The 15920-nt window shown below is 41.6% G+C and overlaps 1 protein-coding gene across 2 annotated transcripts in view; it reads left to right on the top strand.

The window, feature by feature from the left end:
• Positions 1-15920, top strand: part of LOC118422697 (transcription cofactor vestigial-like protein 2) — a 33407-nt gene that overhangs the window by 13239 nt on the left and 4248 nt on the right. For both annotated transcript variants that reach the window (XM_035830396.1, XM_035830395.1), the window contains exons 3-4: positions 11928-12177; positions 12568-12752. In XM_035830396.1, the coding sequence (XP_035686289.1) occupies positions 11928-12177; positions 12568-12752 (435 nt within the window). The remainder of the gene's footprint in view (positions 1-11927; positions 12178-12567; positions 12753-15920) is intronic.

Below are 15920 nucleotides of genomic sequence, written 5' to 3'. Positions count from 1 at the left end.
TATAGCGCAAAACATCAATCTATTCAGCTCAAAATTGTCTGGCACCCTATGTAGTTTTCGATGGGATCTGAAGGCTTTTCTCTCTCAACATTTTAATGACAAGAGTTGATATCATTTTATAGCTCGTAGTTCCAGTCGCCCTTAAATTTACTACAACTCTTACGCGCTGCCAATTTTGGCAAAATTACATCGGGATATCCGGCTCAAAATTGTCCGGTATACTTTACTTATATTGGAAATAGTCTACGAATTGATTTCAAGAGGATTATTTGTCTAGATTAACGGATTTATACGATTGATTTTCTTTGGTTTTGTTACTACAGTATTTCTTGTCAGATAATAAGATAGCGGCCAATAAAATTGTGCAAGTTGTTCGTAATCTCTGACGAAAAGCAAAGGCTTGTATCTCTGCACATCTAAACAAGTCTTTCTAGTAGTATCCCTTTTCGTATATACACATGTAGATTTGTCAGGTACGGGGAGTTTTACAGGTAATTTGGGAGAGAACTCTCCCGGCAGCCGCCCTGAAGTCGATTAATTCGGATCGCAAAGAGCCTAATCACCAGATGAAATGAAATGAATTTATTCAAGAAATAGGGGCGAAAAAAGTTTATCAGTATATGAATCCGTTTGGATACGATTTTCTTGAATCACCAACCTTTTTTTTCTATCTAAAAACAGACCACTATCTTGTTTTTATAAACATAGTATCGCAAGTAGAAAATGAAGGACGCGGATTGCTTGTTGAAATGGTCCATACATCTAAATATCTGCACTGGCTGGACTCATTACCTATATATTACTTATACTTATAAGTAGACAGTATATGATGGTCTATAACTGTATACTATCTCGGGCGTTTAGATTCTCGCGGATATTTTGCCGCCCATCACTATATATGACCAAACTGCTACTAGATGAAGTAGCGACTTTCAGGAAGTAGAAATAGTAAGTTTGGCTTCTGTCGGGTTTTGTGTAGCATTAATTTACTATCTGTAGAAAAATTTCCTTGTATATATCCTGACAGCACCATTGTAACAGGAGAGGTGTACATGTATATGTATATATATATATATATAGTCAGTTTCATAGCGGCTGTATTGGAAGTATCAGATCCGAAGTGTGCGATTGTTGATATCGAGGTGGTAGATTGGAAGATGTATCCCGTATAAACGTGACACTACAATTGTCAGCCGGGAAAGACATTTCGTACAAAAGTGATAGTACCATTGTAACAGGATAGGTGTACATGTATATGTATATGTATAGCCAGGCTGTATCGGAAGTATCAGGTCCGAATTCTGCGATTGATGATATCGAGGTGGTAGATTGAAAGATGTTCATGTGTATCTGGAGCGATACTACAGTTCTCAGTCCTTACAAAAGGTCATGATTTCCTTGTACATTTCGTACAAAATTGAGAGTACCTCTGTAACAGGATAGGTGTACATGTATATGTATATGTATAGCCAGGCTGTATCGGAAGTATCAGGTCGACCGGTCCTAAGTTGTTGATATCGTGGTGGTAGATTGAAAGATGTTCATGTGTATCTCTACCGCTCTAACGATACTACAGTTCTCATGATTTCTTACAAAAGTGATAGTACGGCTGTAACAGGATAGGTGTACATGTATATGTATAGTCAGGCTGTATCGGAAGTATCAGGTCGACCGGTCCTAAGTTTTTGATATCGCGGTGGTAGATTGAAAGATGTTCATGTGTATCTCTACCGCTCTAGCGATACTACAATTCTCATGATTTCTTACAAAAGTGATAGTGCGGCTGTAACAGGATAGGTGTACATGTATATGCATAGCCAGGCTGTATCGGAAGTATCAGTCTCCGCGCGCCTGACGGTTGATACCGGGCAGGAATGCGGCCCGGCCGCGGCTTGTGTCGGGTGCGGACAGCTCGGCGAGGTTTGTTGTGGTTCGGGTGTCAGGAACTCCGGATTGGAAGCAATTTGAGGCTGCGCTGAGGAGAAGTGCTAGAGGGAAAGAGGAGAGAGCCTGTAAGCTGGCTAGTAAGGTAGCAGCTTTGAATCAAACAAAAATATAAATAAAAGTTTTCGGTTTCAATTCTGTACGTTACTCAGAATGTTGACTGGGTTTTTGTGGTTGGGGTGTCAGGAACTCCGTATTTGGAACAATTTGAGGCTGTGCTGGTGTAAAGTGCTAGAGAGAAAGAGAGATGTTTAGTTAGGAAACGGCTTGAAATAAAGCTTTCGCATTTCCCAGTTTCAGCTCTGTATGTTACTTAAAATGTTGACTGGTTTGTTGTGGTTCGGGTGTCAGGAACTCCGGATTGGAAACAATTTGAGGCTGCGCTGGTGAGAAGTGCTAGAGGGGAGAAAGAGAGAGGGTTGGTTAGTCTAGAAACTGCTCTGAATCAAACGAGGACATAAATTAAAGCTTTCGCACTTCTCGGTTTCAGTTCTGTACATTACTCAGAATGTTCGTTTGTGGTGGTTGGGGTGTCAGGAACTCCGTATTTGAAACAATTTGAGGCTGTGCTGGTGTAAAGTGCTAGAGAGAAAGAGGGATGTTTAGTCAGGAAACGCCTGGAAATAAAGTTTCGCATTTCTCGGTTTCAATTCTGTACGTTACTCAAAATGTTGACTGGGTTTTTGTGGTTCGGGTGTCAGGAACTACAAGTGCTAGAGGGGAGAAGGAGAGAGGGTTGGTTAGTCTGGAAACTGCTCTGAATCAAACGAGGACATAAACTAAAGCTTTCGCACTTCTCCGTTTCAGTTCTGTACATTACTCAGAATGTTCGTTTGTGGTGGTTCGGGTGTCAGGAACTCCGTATTTGAAACAATTTGAGGCGCTGTGCTGGTGTAAAGTGCTAGAGAGAAAGAGAGATGTTTAGTCAGGAAACGGCTGGAAATAAAGTTTCGCATTTCTCGGTTTCAATTCTGTACGTTACTCAGAATGTTGACTTTTTTTTTAGTTCGGGTGTCAGGAACTTCAAATTGAAACAGTTTGAGGCTGTGCTGGTGTAAAGTGCTAGAGAGAAAGAGAGATGTTTAGTCAGGAAACGCCTGGAAATAAAGTTTCGCATTTCTCGGTTTCAATTCTGTACGTTACTCAGAATGTTGACTGGGTTTTTGTGGTTCGGGTATCAGGAACTCCAAATTGGAAAAAAAATTGAGGCTGCGCTGGTGAGTAGTGCTAGAGGGAAAGATAAGAGTGGGTTGGTGAGGAAACGCCTGGAAATAAAGCTTTCGCATTGTTTGGTTGTAACTCTGTACGTTACCCATAATGTTGACTGGTTTGTTGTGGTTCGGATGTTAGTAACTCGGGATTGCACACAATTTGAGGTTGCGCTGAGGAGAAGTCGGGAAGTGCTTGAGAGAAAGAAGGAGGTGGACAGAAAATGTTACTCCAATAAATGTGAGGAACAAATGATATTCATTTCTGTGATTTGTGTGTTCAAACACTCGTTGCTACAAATGTTTCATTTCTCTACAATATATTAAAACAGGGGTAAGATGCCTTAAACACAGCCCTGTATTGTGCCATTTTGTGGCACTTCTATGAGCAGCGGTTTCGCACGTTAATTTCAATCGATAGACATGCTTTTCGTAGCGGTAGGGGCAACTTAATTCAAGGCAGTGCTTAACGCATATGTTACCATGGCTTTACTTAATAATATGCATTGTAGCGATTCCTCGTCATGTTATTTTCAAATTCACGTGTTTAGACGTTGGATGACAAAGTTTTAAAAAAGATGATACATTGAGTTTATATAAAAGAAACATTTTCAATCTTTTCTGGCTTTCGCTTATACATCACCCACAAATCTTGTTATCTGTTAGTTAATTCGTTAACAAATGACGGTCCGCTCGCGAGCATTGTAAGCTAGAGGTGACATAAATAGCAGCATTTGTTGGGCGCTAATTGTTGAACAGGATCAGTTAGAATGGGCAGGATAACATGGCTATTCACTCTGGCCTTGGCCGAATAACTCCGGCCGTGGGGCCGGTTACTGGTGATAACTCTAGGCACATTGAACTCAGAGTTCAACAGTCGCCTTTGTTCAAAAGTTGCAGATTTAGGCCAGTACTTAACAAAGTTCTCTTTAAGATACATGGTTTTGGTGAGGTTCTTTTTTCTCGTTTGTGTAAAAATAAAATTACGGTTAAGTTTAGTGGCACTCAGCTCGGCACATATGACGCTGTATGTCCGGAAACGGACAGCACTGCGTAACATGCCAAGAAAAAAAAATAAATACACACGTTTAGACATTGTGTAAGGTATATACTGACATGAGTAGTAAAATTGGCAGTCGCTTACTACACATGTAAAATGACCATATACAGCTGAATGTAATTTGTCTTTCCCTTCTACGAAAACCCAAAACTGGATTGATTCACAGATATGCGAACCAAGCGATCTGAAACCCAATATAGAAATGTCAAAAATACGGCTGCTTAAGCTTGTTTTGTGAAACCCACCCATGTCTAGTGCACCTGTATGTAAATGTCATTACACATCGCGGATGCAATAAGACACTAGCTTTGCTGTGTCACTGTCACACGATAGCTAGCGCTAATCCGCACGCTGCAGTATTGTTTGTTTTTCGCTGCTCAACTGACAACTACAATAACCCCACCGTCGATTAAGGCCAGTGTTAAGCCCTTCCGTTGGCGTGAAGTCTAAATTTGTCACGCGAACGAACAATGGAATTACCGCTTCCTCTATGGTTCCCTGGATTAACGATGTGCTGTGTATGTCAGGGGGAGTGAATATTTCATTCTGTGCTTTCAAATTTTAATCTCGGCGTCAGTTGCTCATTTTGAGAAAAGGCTCCTAAAACCGTCAATCAATTGATGTAATACCATAATTGATTGGTTACGTTTTAAGTACTTATATCAATTGTTTTTCTCTATTGTTTTTGCTTCATTCAACTTGAATTTCCATCGAATTTCGAAGACAAAAAGTATATTTTTGGGTGAAATGTCTTTTTGGATTTTTTTTACGAGGACACTGCATTAAGAAGACAATTGAAACATGAAGACATAGTTCATCCGGTTATGCATCAGGCTTCGTCAATTTATCAAAGTCACAAATAATCACAATGTAAAGAGAGCTGTAGCTGATGATTTGTATCACATTATGTATCTATATCATCGTTTTTAAGTTTGACAGGTGTTAACAAAGGGACGTCCTTGATATGAAGTTGAGATAAAAGAATATGGCAACAGGTAAAACTCATCTAGCTGTAGCTTTGCGGAATATCCGTCAACTTACTGATTTGTAGACCAGGAATACGGAGGAAATTAAGTGCGTCCTTCACGCTTCACAAGTAAACGGAAGGGAAAGGGAGGGGTAGGGTTGTTATTTCAGAAAAGGGGAGCCCCCTCACTACATAACTCTTATATCATTTATTTCAAATATGCGTAGTCACTCCGTTATGCTTCCGTTCTAATTACAAGACATTTTTACAATGTGAGAGCAATATAATACATCTGGTGTGTCATTTGCAGCCAGTAGGTACCCAATTTTTTAGTAATGAGGCTGCCTGATTTACGCGCTCGAAGCATCTCCTCGGATCCCTGTTTTACAACCCTTCCGAAAGACGAGTAAATTCTTGGTCAATATATCGATCGTAGAAAAGCCCCGTTGAAATTTACTGAAATTAAATAAACAAGTATATCTTTTATAGTTTAGTCAATATCTGTCTATGATTTGTCAAAATATACGATTGCGTGAGATGTTTGCTCATTTCAAGGCTTTGCTGAAACATTACCCGGCACAATCCTCCACCCAGGCGTTGTTTTAAGCCAAGGCCGGCATACATGTCCCCAAATTTGTTCCGACGCTTAGCCTTGAGGTTGTCAACAACCAACACTTTCCAGAAGTGTGTTTCCTCTACGCCAGACTGCCTATCTCACTACAGTCGTCATACCGGGGGTTTTTCTTCTAAGATATCTTGAACGAGATCTCCTTTACAATACGTCTGCTAGCCTTGGGCCACTCTGATGTAATTTCTTGGTTTGTATTCATTTTATAGTAAAAAGGTAAAGCTAAAAATGTCCATCTTTTACCGGTCCAATGTTACGTAACAATGTTACGCACCTTGAACCAAATCGATGTCATCACTTACGATTTGTAGTTTTTCTTTATATTCAAGTGTTTCTTAGTGTATGGGGTTAACATGGAATGGAATGTGGTTGATTTCAGGCCAGGAAGACTTAAAATTCTGACAAACGTAAACGGTCATTAAGGATTAAAGATAAAGACAGATGCCTGGGAGGAAGACATGAATATGGCTTTATTTCTGAACTGTGCGGAAAGAGGTACAGACTTCCAATCAAACCTTGTTGACATTTCAGATCCACAAAAAAATGATTTTTTTTTCAGTCCGAGCACCAACGAGTTGAGTTTGTGTGACCTCCAAACCTTTATTGTGAGATATCTTGACGTGATGTCTTGGTCAGACGTCATGGCGGTTTGGCAGACTCGCGCGGTTTTCCCGCCTCCGGAATGGGCCGGTCTAAAATCAGATCCTGCTGAAAGAGATACGACAGGGCCGTGGGGAGGGGGGCGTGCTCCAACTGTAGCCAAGATTTAGCTGATCTCTTGTTTAACCCCTCTTTTAAAAAAAGTAAAGAGATGTCGAGCTGTTTGCAATGATACTCATTTGTTTGTAAACACTGACTCATAACCACGACTATAAGTTACTGTGAAGCTTCACTCTTCTTTATAAAAGTGACAAAACGTTGGCAAGACGTTGACGAAGCTGGTGTTAAGAATAATGTTTTGATACGAATGCTTTATGTATGGTGATTTTACCTGTATGAATACCAATTTTCCTTCATCGATCTTAGCTCACTACACTTTTTTTCTGTCTTTGCACACAAAGGCTGCTTTGTGGGGTCAGCTTGATTTGAATTGTTGCATTTTTTCGTGTCAATTAAGAACTTCAGAACAAATGAGGGAAAGTGGGCTGCACATGAAATAAACAGGACTAATATTGTACTTTCTTTAAGAAACGCACGGTCTTTAAGAAACGCCTTCTTGATGCGCACCAGGTTGCGCAGACATCCTCAGCCCCGACCTTGTTAACAGCCGGATTTGTCGCGCAGTAAGATGGCGGCCAGGAGGTGTAGTTCCTGCCGCAGGCTCAGGTTCCCTCCTCCGCTACCCTGCATCATGTCATGTCAACCTCATCAATTCTGCCGTCAAAAATCAGAACCCAGTGTATGGTTTTCTTTGTAAAGATAGTCATTCTTGGCAGTCTTGCAAACTCTTGGCCACTTTGGTACTATCTTATGCCATTGTAGGATCTGCTTGGAGATTAGAAAAAGCTGTCATTTATCCTTGACAACAGTTATTTTCATTAAAAAAAAGTCCCACGACAACAAAAAATCGCACGACAAGTATGAGTGCGTTGGATATTCTTGGGGTCATGAGCGGTCAAATCTTACCTCAGGCTGCCGTTGCCATGGTGACGTCGTTCGAGTTCCATTAGCATCATCCGCCGTGAGGGCTGCCGGGATACGTGCAGGTGTGCCAGGGTCAGCCCCGGACCTTAAGTGATTTCATGCTCGATCTGGGGCGGACATTAACGGCGTTGTTGTAAAGTCCGCAGTTTGGGCGAAGGCTACGTGTGAAGATTTTGGTGACAGATAGCTTTGGATTTCACAAGTTGACAGGTGATTATCACTGGTTAAAGTGTATTACTAAAGGCTATGGCTATGGCTACGGTCCCGAACATTACATACTGAGCCATGCCTTACCTATTAGCCCACACAGTTTAATTTCATCGAAAACAGCAATTCTGACTATATTCACACCTTGATACTGTGTGAACCAAGTTCCTTCTTAGACTCTGTTTTGTTGTTGATATGCAGCCAATTCAGCATATTTTTTTAAAGATCTGACAACCAACAAATAAAAATGGCGTGGCCTTGTGGTCAGTTGTTTAAATTGTTTTATAGTGCAAGTTCGCATCACCATAGGGAGGAATCTAAATGTTTTTTCTATATAAATGATGGCGTAACTTGTTGGTGACCTCAGTCCCTCCCCCTCTCACGGATGTACCATGTTCCTGACAGGTGTGTACAGTTCCTTCTCACCTGTCCTTCTCACCTGTCTGACACCTGTCCTAGCGGGAGGGCCTTTTATGTGGACATGTCCGGTTCACTGTCCGGCCCCGCAGGTCAATAACGCCACTGTGTTTATCACACCACACACACGGAATAAACCCCATAACATATCTTTATAAATGAAAAACAAGTGATCTACTATATGTTTGCCACTTGGGGGTTAATGACCCGCCCCGAGGTGTATATGGTGTCATAACGCCTGGTCCTTTGCTATAACCACCGAATAAAACCACCGTGCGACGGTGCATTCTGATTGGTCCGCGGCGCCTGGCTATATGATAATATCCATCAAATACTATGTACAAAATGGCAAGAAAGCATGGAACACAAAAATCTTAGAAAAACCGCAGTAAAGACTAAATCAAGGGATGATATTGGACCACAGCTATTGTTATTGGAAACCCATAAATGCATTAATTACAGATAACTTTATTGCACAACAATTGTACGAGGTACAAAGTATGGCATCTACATAACTACAGTTCTATAGCTTAACTAACTAATACAGGAGTTGTAGTATGGGATAAGCTTCTTACAATCATTGGAAGCTAGCTCGTAATGCGACAATAGGGACACCGTTGCAACGCAGATGTAACGAAGCCCTTTCTATCTTTAACATCGCTAATGAATGCAACAAGGATTATATGATTATTAAATCATATAAATCCTTTAATGACATGATAACGACCGTTACATTGTAGCAACCTTTCATCTTAATTTGAATATGTCTGACTACAAAAGACTCGTATATAATGTGTACAGGATAAGTTCCCATGCTTTATGCATTTAAATAGTACTGAAAAGTTTACATTTCTATTGCAATTAGACAAACCATGTATTCTAAACTCCACCTGCAACTACATTTACAACTGTATTAAGAAGCGAGAAGAAGTTGAACCTGTACATACCAGTAGTAGTAGTAGTAGTAGTACTAGTATACTTCAGACTTTGTAGTTCCAGTCATGTACTACAGTTTACACAGATTGTACTTAGGAGATGTACCCTATTCACCTTGACCTGTACTTAGCTTGTTAGAAAGCAAAAACGTACAATAAAGGTCTTCATTCATTCATATAATCGGCACGGCATCTTGTGAACCGTCACCCGTACCAGTGCCACCTTTCCCACGGCCTCACCTGTACACTAACACCTGAACTTGGCGATGGTACACCTGGTTTGGACCGTGTGATCCTCAACTCTTCCAAGACAATGGTACACATGAGTTTAGGGTATGGAATTCTAAGTCCATTGTTCTTGTTATGAGAATGTGAAATTGTACTATACATCTGTTTACATCTGTTAACAAACAAATAAACAAACAAACAAACAGACGTTTGTGTATTCTTATCAAAGAAGTAAGAAAATAATATCTAACACAGTTCGGCGGATTTTCGGTCACTTGAGAAAAAGCAACATGCAGATGCGATCTGAGACAATTTCTCTTTCACGTGCCGTTTCTAAACGTAACATTTTCATGGGAGGTTGTAATATTGTTCTTCGACAAATACATGGTAAAGTGCTGTGAAGGTTGAAATGGCCGTGTACAATTTAAACTCTGTTGAAATCAGCACCCTCTTGGTCACACCATGCACTCGGGGTTCAGACTCTGTGGCAAGGACGTTTGTTATCGTTCCGATCTCACTCCACGTATCTGGGACCTTCCCACATATCAATCCGTCTGTAGTAAAATGGACGTTAACTTTGCTCTGAAAGGAAATTTCTAATCTGTCGGGCGTTTCCAAAAACATTCCTTTCTTTTTAACCATTCGTAGACCTGTCCGTTTGTGTTACACTCCTACACCGGTGCAGACCGAACATGTGTTCAACCTTTGTCTGTTTAAGTGATATATCGTCAACATAATCAATTTGTAGAAGACCGCAGTAGGAATGGAAACTATTGCTTAGTAGGATATTTCCCCGTATAGCTCACAAACATTCTTCTTTACTTTATTTCTGAATTAGAATATTCCTTCTAAATTCTATTAATTAAGCTAGGTGATTCCTAGACCTAAATCTATCCACACACAGAGGTATAAACCGACCATATGTTCGCCCCTAGCGTGTGAACTGCTGCACAGCCGGACGGGAGAGCGGTGTTTTGGGTTGTTCTGTTCTTGATTAAAATGTTCAGCGGAGCCTAACGCCTGGCCTTGGTGTCACGGGAACACCTGTAACGTACAGGTGAGATCAGGAACCGCCGCAGGGAATAAAGAAATGGCGTCATGGTCCTGTGAAGAGAGAACATCCGTTCTATAACATACAAGGAGTGAAATTTGTTCTCTTTTTTTTTTGCCAAAAATGATTAGGGAATAGAAAGACACGCTTTTGACCATGAATATTCGGCCAGAGAAATAAAACCAAACATGGCGACGTCGTCGCTTGCAGTGACTTTCTTTCATAAACAAACTTTCCATAGCAAAACGTGTATTTTCTACTTACTCTCGACAGTTTCTTGTTTCTAGGCGGGGCCAGAGTATAACAACAGCATCGTCTAAGTTTGCTAAGTGTTGTAGATTAAGTATAAACGTAGAATTTTCTTAAGTGTGGTAGATTGTTGCCTAAGGTTTTCTGTCGACATGCCGTGTTGCTTTCCTAACAGACTGTACTACTAGACTTTTGGGGTGGCAAAAGCACAACTCGAGCGCTTTTCTTGGCAAGAGTTCGAGGTGCTTGCTGTCTAGGCACTATTGTATATCGTTGCCTGAAGCTGACTCCATTAGCCCCGACATAAAGGGACATCCTTGATGTATTTATTGCCCTCATTATGGCCAGGGAGGTTCGCCATTTCTCGGGTGAGTGGAGTTGGGTTTGCAGATAAGAGTCGTCTGTACAGAACAACTGTCAGCGGCTTTCAGCAGGGGCGTTTTTCACTGATAGGGCTCTGCTAGGGCCTCAATGACTTCATTCCTGGGTTCTGGGTTTTAGAAGTTAAGCATGCTGAACTGAAAGATCGAAACTGAGTCTTTGGGAAAGTCTGTGCTTTTGTAAACGTCGAATTAAAGTTTACCTCTTTACGGTCCTCTTTATCTCAAAATTTTGATCTCTTGATAAGTTTATTGTTTTGTTAGAATTGTAAGTATTCTTATTTAGGAATGTACCTATTTCAATTTCTAATGACTTGAAGGTAAAGCCGAATCGCTATACATAATACACGATAAGAACTAAAACCGCCTCAAATACGTTGCGAAACGGCACAAAACAACGCGAACCCTCGTCTCTTCTGCTTGGAGACTTGTGAGACCACCATATGGTCATTACCAATGTCAAGTCCGCCCGCTGCAGGGGTATGTCTGTGGCAAACTGCGGCTGGCGGAGAGAGGGAGTGAGTGACGTGTGTTCAGACGATGTAATCAGACGCAGTAAATCACGCACTAATGACCGCTAACGTTAGCACAAACCCGCGGTCTTACAGCCGCCATCTGACAACTTTCTACCAGTACATCGGAACAGAAGAGAAAAGTAGATCAAACACTACATACACACAGATATATAACGATGCAGAGAATCCCAGTTTGAAGGGAACATTGAAAACAGAGAAGGAATGTGTATTTAGCAAAGCATTTGTTGAGATTGGCATTTGTAATACTGCACTATATTGTACATTTGACAAACCATAACATAAAATCAAGAGATACCATCTCAGTTACCATCTTAACCTTCTCAACGGTCTCTGATAGCATGTTTTCAGAAGTTGATTCTTTGGGTGAAATTCTACAAAAGTTTCTGTATATTTCAACTGTATTTTTCACAATTATCAACTTTCAAAGTCGACACAAGTTTACTAATGATGTTGTTTGTGTTGTTCCCTTCCAGTCGGTGACACGACTTCTCCGATGGCGCAGCGGAACTTCCCGCCTTCCTTCTGGAACAGCGCCTACCAGCCCCCCACCTCCTCCCTCACCAGTCCCCACCCAGACCCCCTCCACCCCTACACGGACCCCTACCACCCGCACACCTCAGCCCTACACTCGCACCACTACAACCCCGACCCCTGGCACCCGTACGCGCTGGGGGCGTCCTCCCAGTCCTCCTACCACCAACCTATCCACCACGACATGTACAGGTAAATATACACTTAGTCTTGTTTGTTTTGTTGTTGTAGACTGTAGATTATACAACAAAGAGAGGGATGTACTTATAGACACTTTCAAGCTTTGTACATGTTTCGTGTACTTGGCTAACACAAATTCACCTTCCATCGCAAAACCTATCTGTTGATATATATTTGCTGACAGAAGAAGCCAAAAATGTAACTTATTATAGGGCTGTAGCATGAATACTTGTTTAATATATCTATTTGAATATCTGTGTAACTAAAGGTAGTTTTCGATAGCTTGTAGTCAACCCTATGGGGTAGAATTTTTTTTCTTTCATTGGCAAGGTTCAATAAGTCTCCCCTCCTTTCTTCACCCATCCATTCATTCATTCATTTATTCTTTTCTTCCCTGTCCAGCATGGCGAGCTCGTCACACTTCAACCCTCGGTACTCGTCCCTGCTGATCCAGCCGACGGTCCGGCCGGGGCGGCTGCCGGCTGTCCCGGGGCAGTGCGACCTCGGCAAGCCCGAGTCCGCCTGGACCAGGCCGTACGGTACCGACCAGATGGGCACCGAGTTCCCCGGGCTAGGAACGGATAGAAGTAAGTCTCATGTGAGCTGGTCAACCTAGCCTATAGCCAGGGCAAAACGAAACCCTTTACGCTGATTGGTCAATATCGTAAACTCAGGATAGAGCGCCCTGCACTAGGGAGGCACAGAAAAGGTGTAAAAGGAGGAGTGGTCCGATCTCTGTCATTCTTGAGAAAGACAAATAAAGTCGAAACCGGTCGAATACCGTCGTCTCTGAGCTGTCATTTTCCCAAGCTACGACTGATGCCTCATGTTAGCTGGTGTATTGGCTACTGGGGAAGACTATCGCTCAAATTCTGGTAAAATAATGAAATTCATCATAGATATTCTGTACAGTTGTAGCAACTGTTGCTGATAAACATGCCTTTCGAATTGGCCCCACCCTTTAGAATACGCAACAATATGTGTATTGGAGATTGGTGCAGAATTTTGCTCAACATTTTGGTAAAAGTATGGCACTTTGCAGAAATTTTCTGTGCAAGAATAGAAACAACTGTTGCTAAGAAACACGCCTTTTGAATTGTATATCCTCATGGTTCATCATGCCAGGTCAACAACATTTTGACAAGTGTAGCTACGTACATTTTGCACCAATCGCCTAGATCATTGTGGTTATCTATTTAGATGAAAACGTTTTATGTATGTATTGCCCGCCGGAAAAAGGGTAATAAAGGTCGTCATTTATTCCTTGTCAGACAGATAAATCTTAAGAAAACCCAATGCAAAATGATCAACATGGTTAACTGTTGGATCTCAAATACCTGAATGAAATACAAGAGCCAAGTCTTGTTTGCACATTGCTTATGGTTCTGAAATCACAAGTATTTGTTCGGAAGTCCTCACGATGCACGGTTGAGGCTCAGTCTGCGGCAAATATGTGAGAAAATCGCCAACACTCCAGGTCCACACTTGACCCTCTTGACCTACAATAGTTGCTACCCGTGCGCTAACGTGCTTGACTGAAGCACGCTGTTGAAAGCTTTACTACTGCCTATAGCAGCACTGGAAATGCTAACGTTACTGTCACAGTTCGAAACCAGGGCCGGGCCGGTCAGATTTCGGGAACGAAATGTACGATATAAAAGACAACAAAAGACACAGAACGTAAATTGAAGTATTCAGCATCATAATTTGTCTATATTTCTCGATACACGCTTTTTTATTCGTACATCGCAACATGATCTGTTGCCAAGTTGACGTTGTGAAGTAAGCGGAAATACAGACAAGTTCAAATGGAATACTAGTATCAGGTTGATTTCGAATGTTCTAATAGCCACCTTTGACCTAAGATAGTGGTTGATCAACATTTCCAGTTGTGAGGGCTGAAATTATGCTTTGGCTGTATTGGACAAAAGTCTCGGGGAAGAAGATAATCATTGTTGCAAAAAAAAAACCCACTTTGAGCCTTTCCCAGATGCAATCCTAGCTCCTTTTCTTTCATGTATAATACCAGGGCCAACTTCATTGCACGGTTGTTATCTTTATGTTGTTATCTTTCAAGTCAAGTCAAGTCAAGTTTCTTGCTGATAAACGTCAGTGTTCTAGTTCTTTGTATTTTCTGATGGACAAGGTAAGAAGTTGTTAAAGCTGGAGCAATCATAACACACATCTATAGGAACACATTGGAAAACAGTATACAACCAGCAAAGAAACTGTAATATGAAAGATCATAAAAGCACCAATTGCAACCGTATACACCTTTCTCACGCGGCGGCCATGATAGATCGAAGACGAGGTCAATGAGGCAAACAGACAAAACTTATTTCTAAAATCAGGTCCCATTTAGTTTTCCCCGAAACCATACAAACTTTCATGATATAAGATAGAATAATAAATATTATAATTAGTGTTATGCACCGAAAAATGTAGCAATTTAGAGTAGTGTAGACTGGTCCCATAGTCCCTTAAGAGATGCAAAATAAAAACATAATAATGCAAATATTTGACGGACTTCACTTATTGGTCGCTTCCCTAATTGGCAGGCTATCATTAGTTGAACTGCTAATTATGATGGACAGCCTTTTGTTTGCCTCATTGAACTCGTTTTAGATCTATCATGGCCGCCACGTGAGAAAGGTGTATTACGTCTTGCTCTTGGGCTGCCCAACCCCAGTGTCATGCGCAGACTCGCGGAATGACGACACAAACTCCCGAGAATCTCCGGGAATGCGGCAGGAGGGGGTTTCCCGGGAATGTGTGGTTAGGACGAGGAATTTCTGGTGATGATGGACGAAAATTCCGCAGTGTTGATCTTGACCTTCGTCCTTCCGCGGTTTGTCATGCCACAAGCCGGAGAAGCCGCAAAATAAGGAAACGCCAAGAAGTTACAAAATTTCAAGAATGCTCTAACAATGATACACTCTCCTTTATTCAACAACGTATCCTTATTTTAGAAACAAATAATACCTATCCTCATCATAATCTGGAATAACAGCAAAGTAAGAAAACGTCAAGATTGATAAATTCGAAGCTCAAAGTGAAATAAAAAATATGTAAAAATACAGTAGTAAATTCCCCTTTATTGAACAGGGTAGCATAATGTTTAAAAAAAAAGAGAAACGTAACCTCAATAGACTAGCAATGTAGGTTCAAATACAGCATCGGTCATTTCCCCCTTAGTCGATTTATCTTGAAAAACAAACAATACTTCACCGTACAATGTGGAAGCTCCTAGTATTTATAGGAGTGCATTCCTAGGGAAACCCCTCTCTCTGACGCAGTAACGTAAGCAGCGGTATCCCCAAGAATGTGTCAAACAATATTTCTGGCTTGAAAGAAATCTTTAGGTCAGGATTCCTCGCGTGCCTCTCTTTACCTTTTCGCGCCATAACAGACCTGAAGCATCCGAAAACTCCCGCGAACTTGAATCACTGCTATGGGATAAGCATTCGGAGCTATGGGAGAGGTATTCACCGGACAAGAGGCGATCCGAATTCGTGGCATAGTTGATCCGAACTCGGGAGAGTCCCAACTTTGTGGCGGTGACAATCGCCCGGTATGCCGACCCCCTGTCGGAGGAATGCAGGGAGGCATAAGGTCTAGAGGGGGGATGCAAGAATCTCTAGTTTGACAACAAGACTCGAGTAGAACTCGTGAAGAATGCACTTGTCAGAATCGGCTGCATTCCTCGGTGTGAACTCGTGCGGTCGTGACGACCGGCATGTTGGCGTTAGCAACCC

This window comes from Branchiostoma floridae, chromosome 9 (assembly GCF_000003815.2).
Source record: "Branchiostoma floridae strain S238N-H82 chromosome 9, Bfl_VNyyK, whole genome shotgun sequence".
Taxonomy (NCBI): Eukaryota; Metazoa; Chordata; class Leptocardii; order Amphioxiformes; family Branchiostomatidae; genus Branchiostoma; species Branchiostoma floridae.
This window is presented reverse-complemented; position numbering and strand designations above follow the sequence as displayed.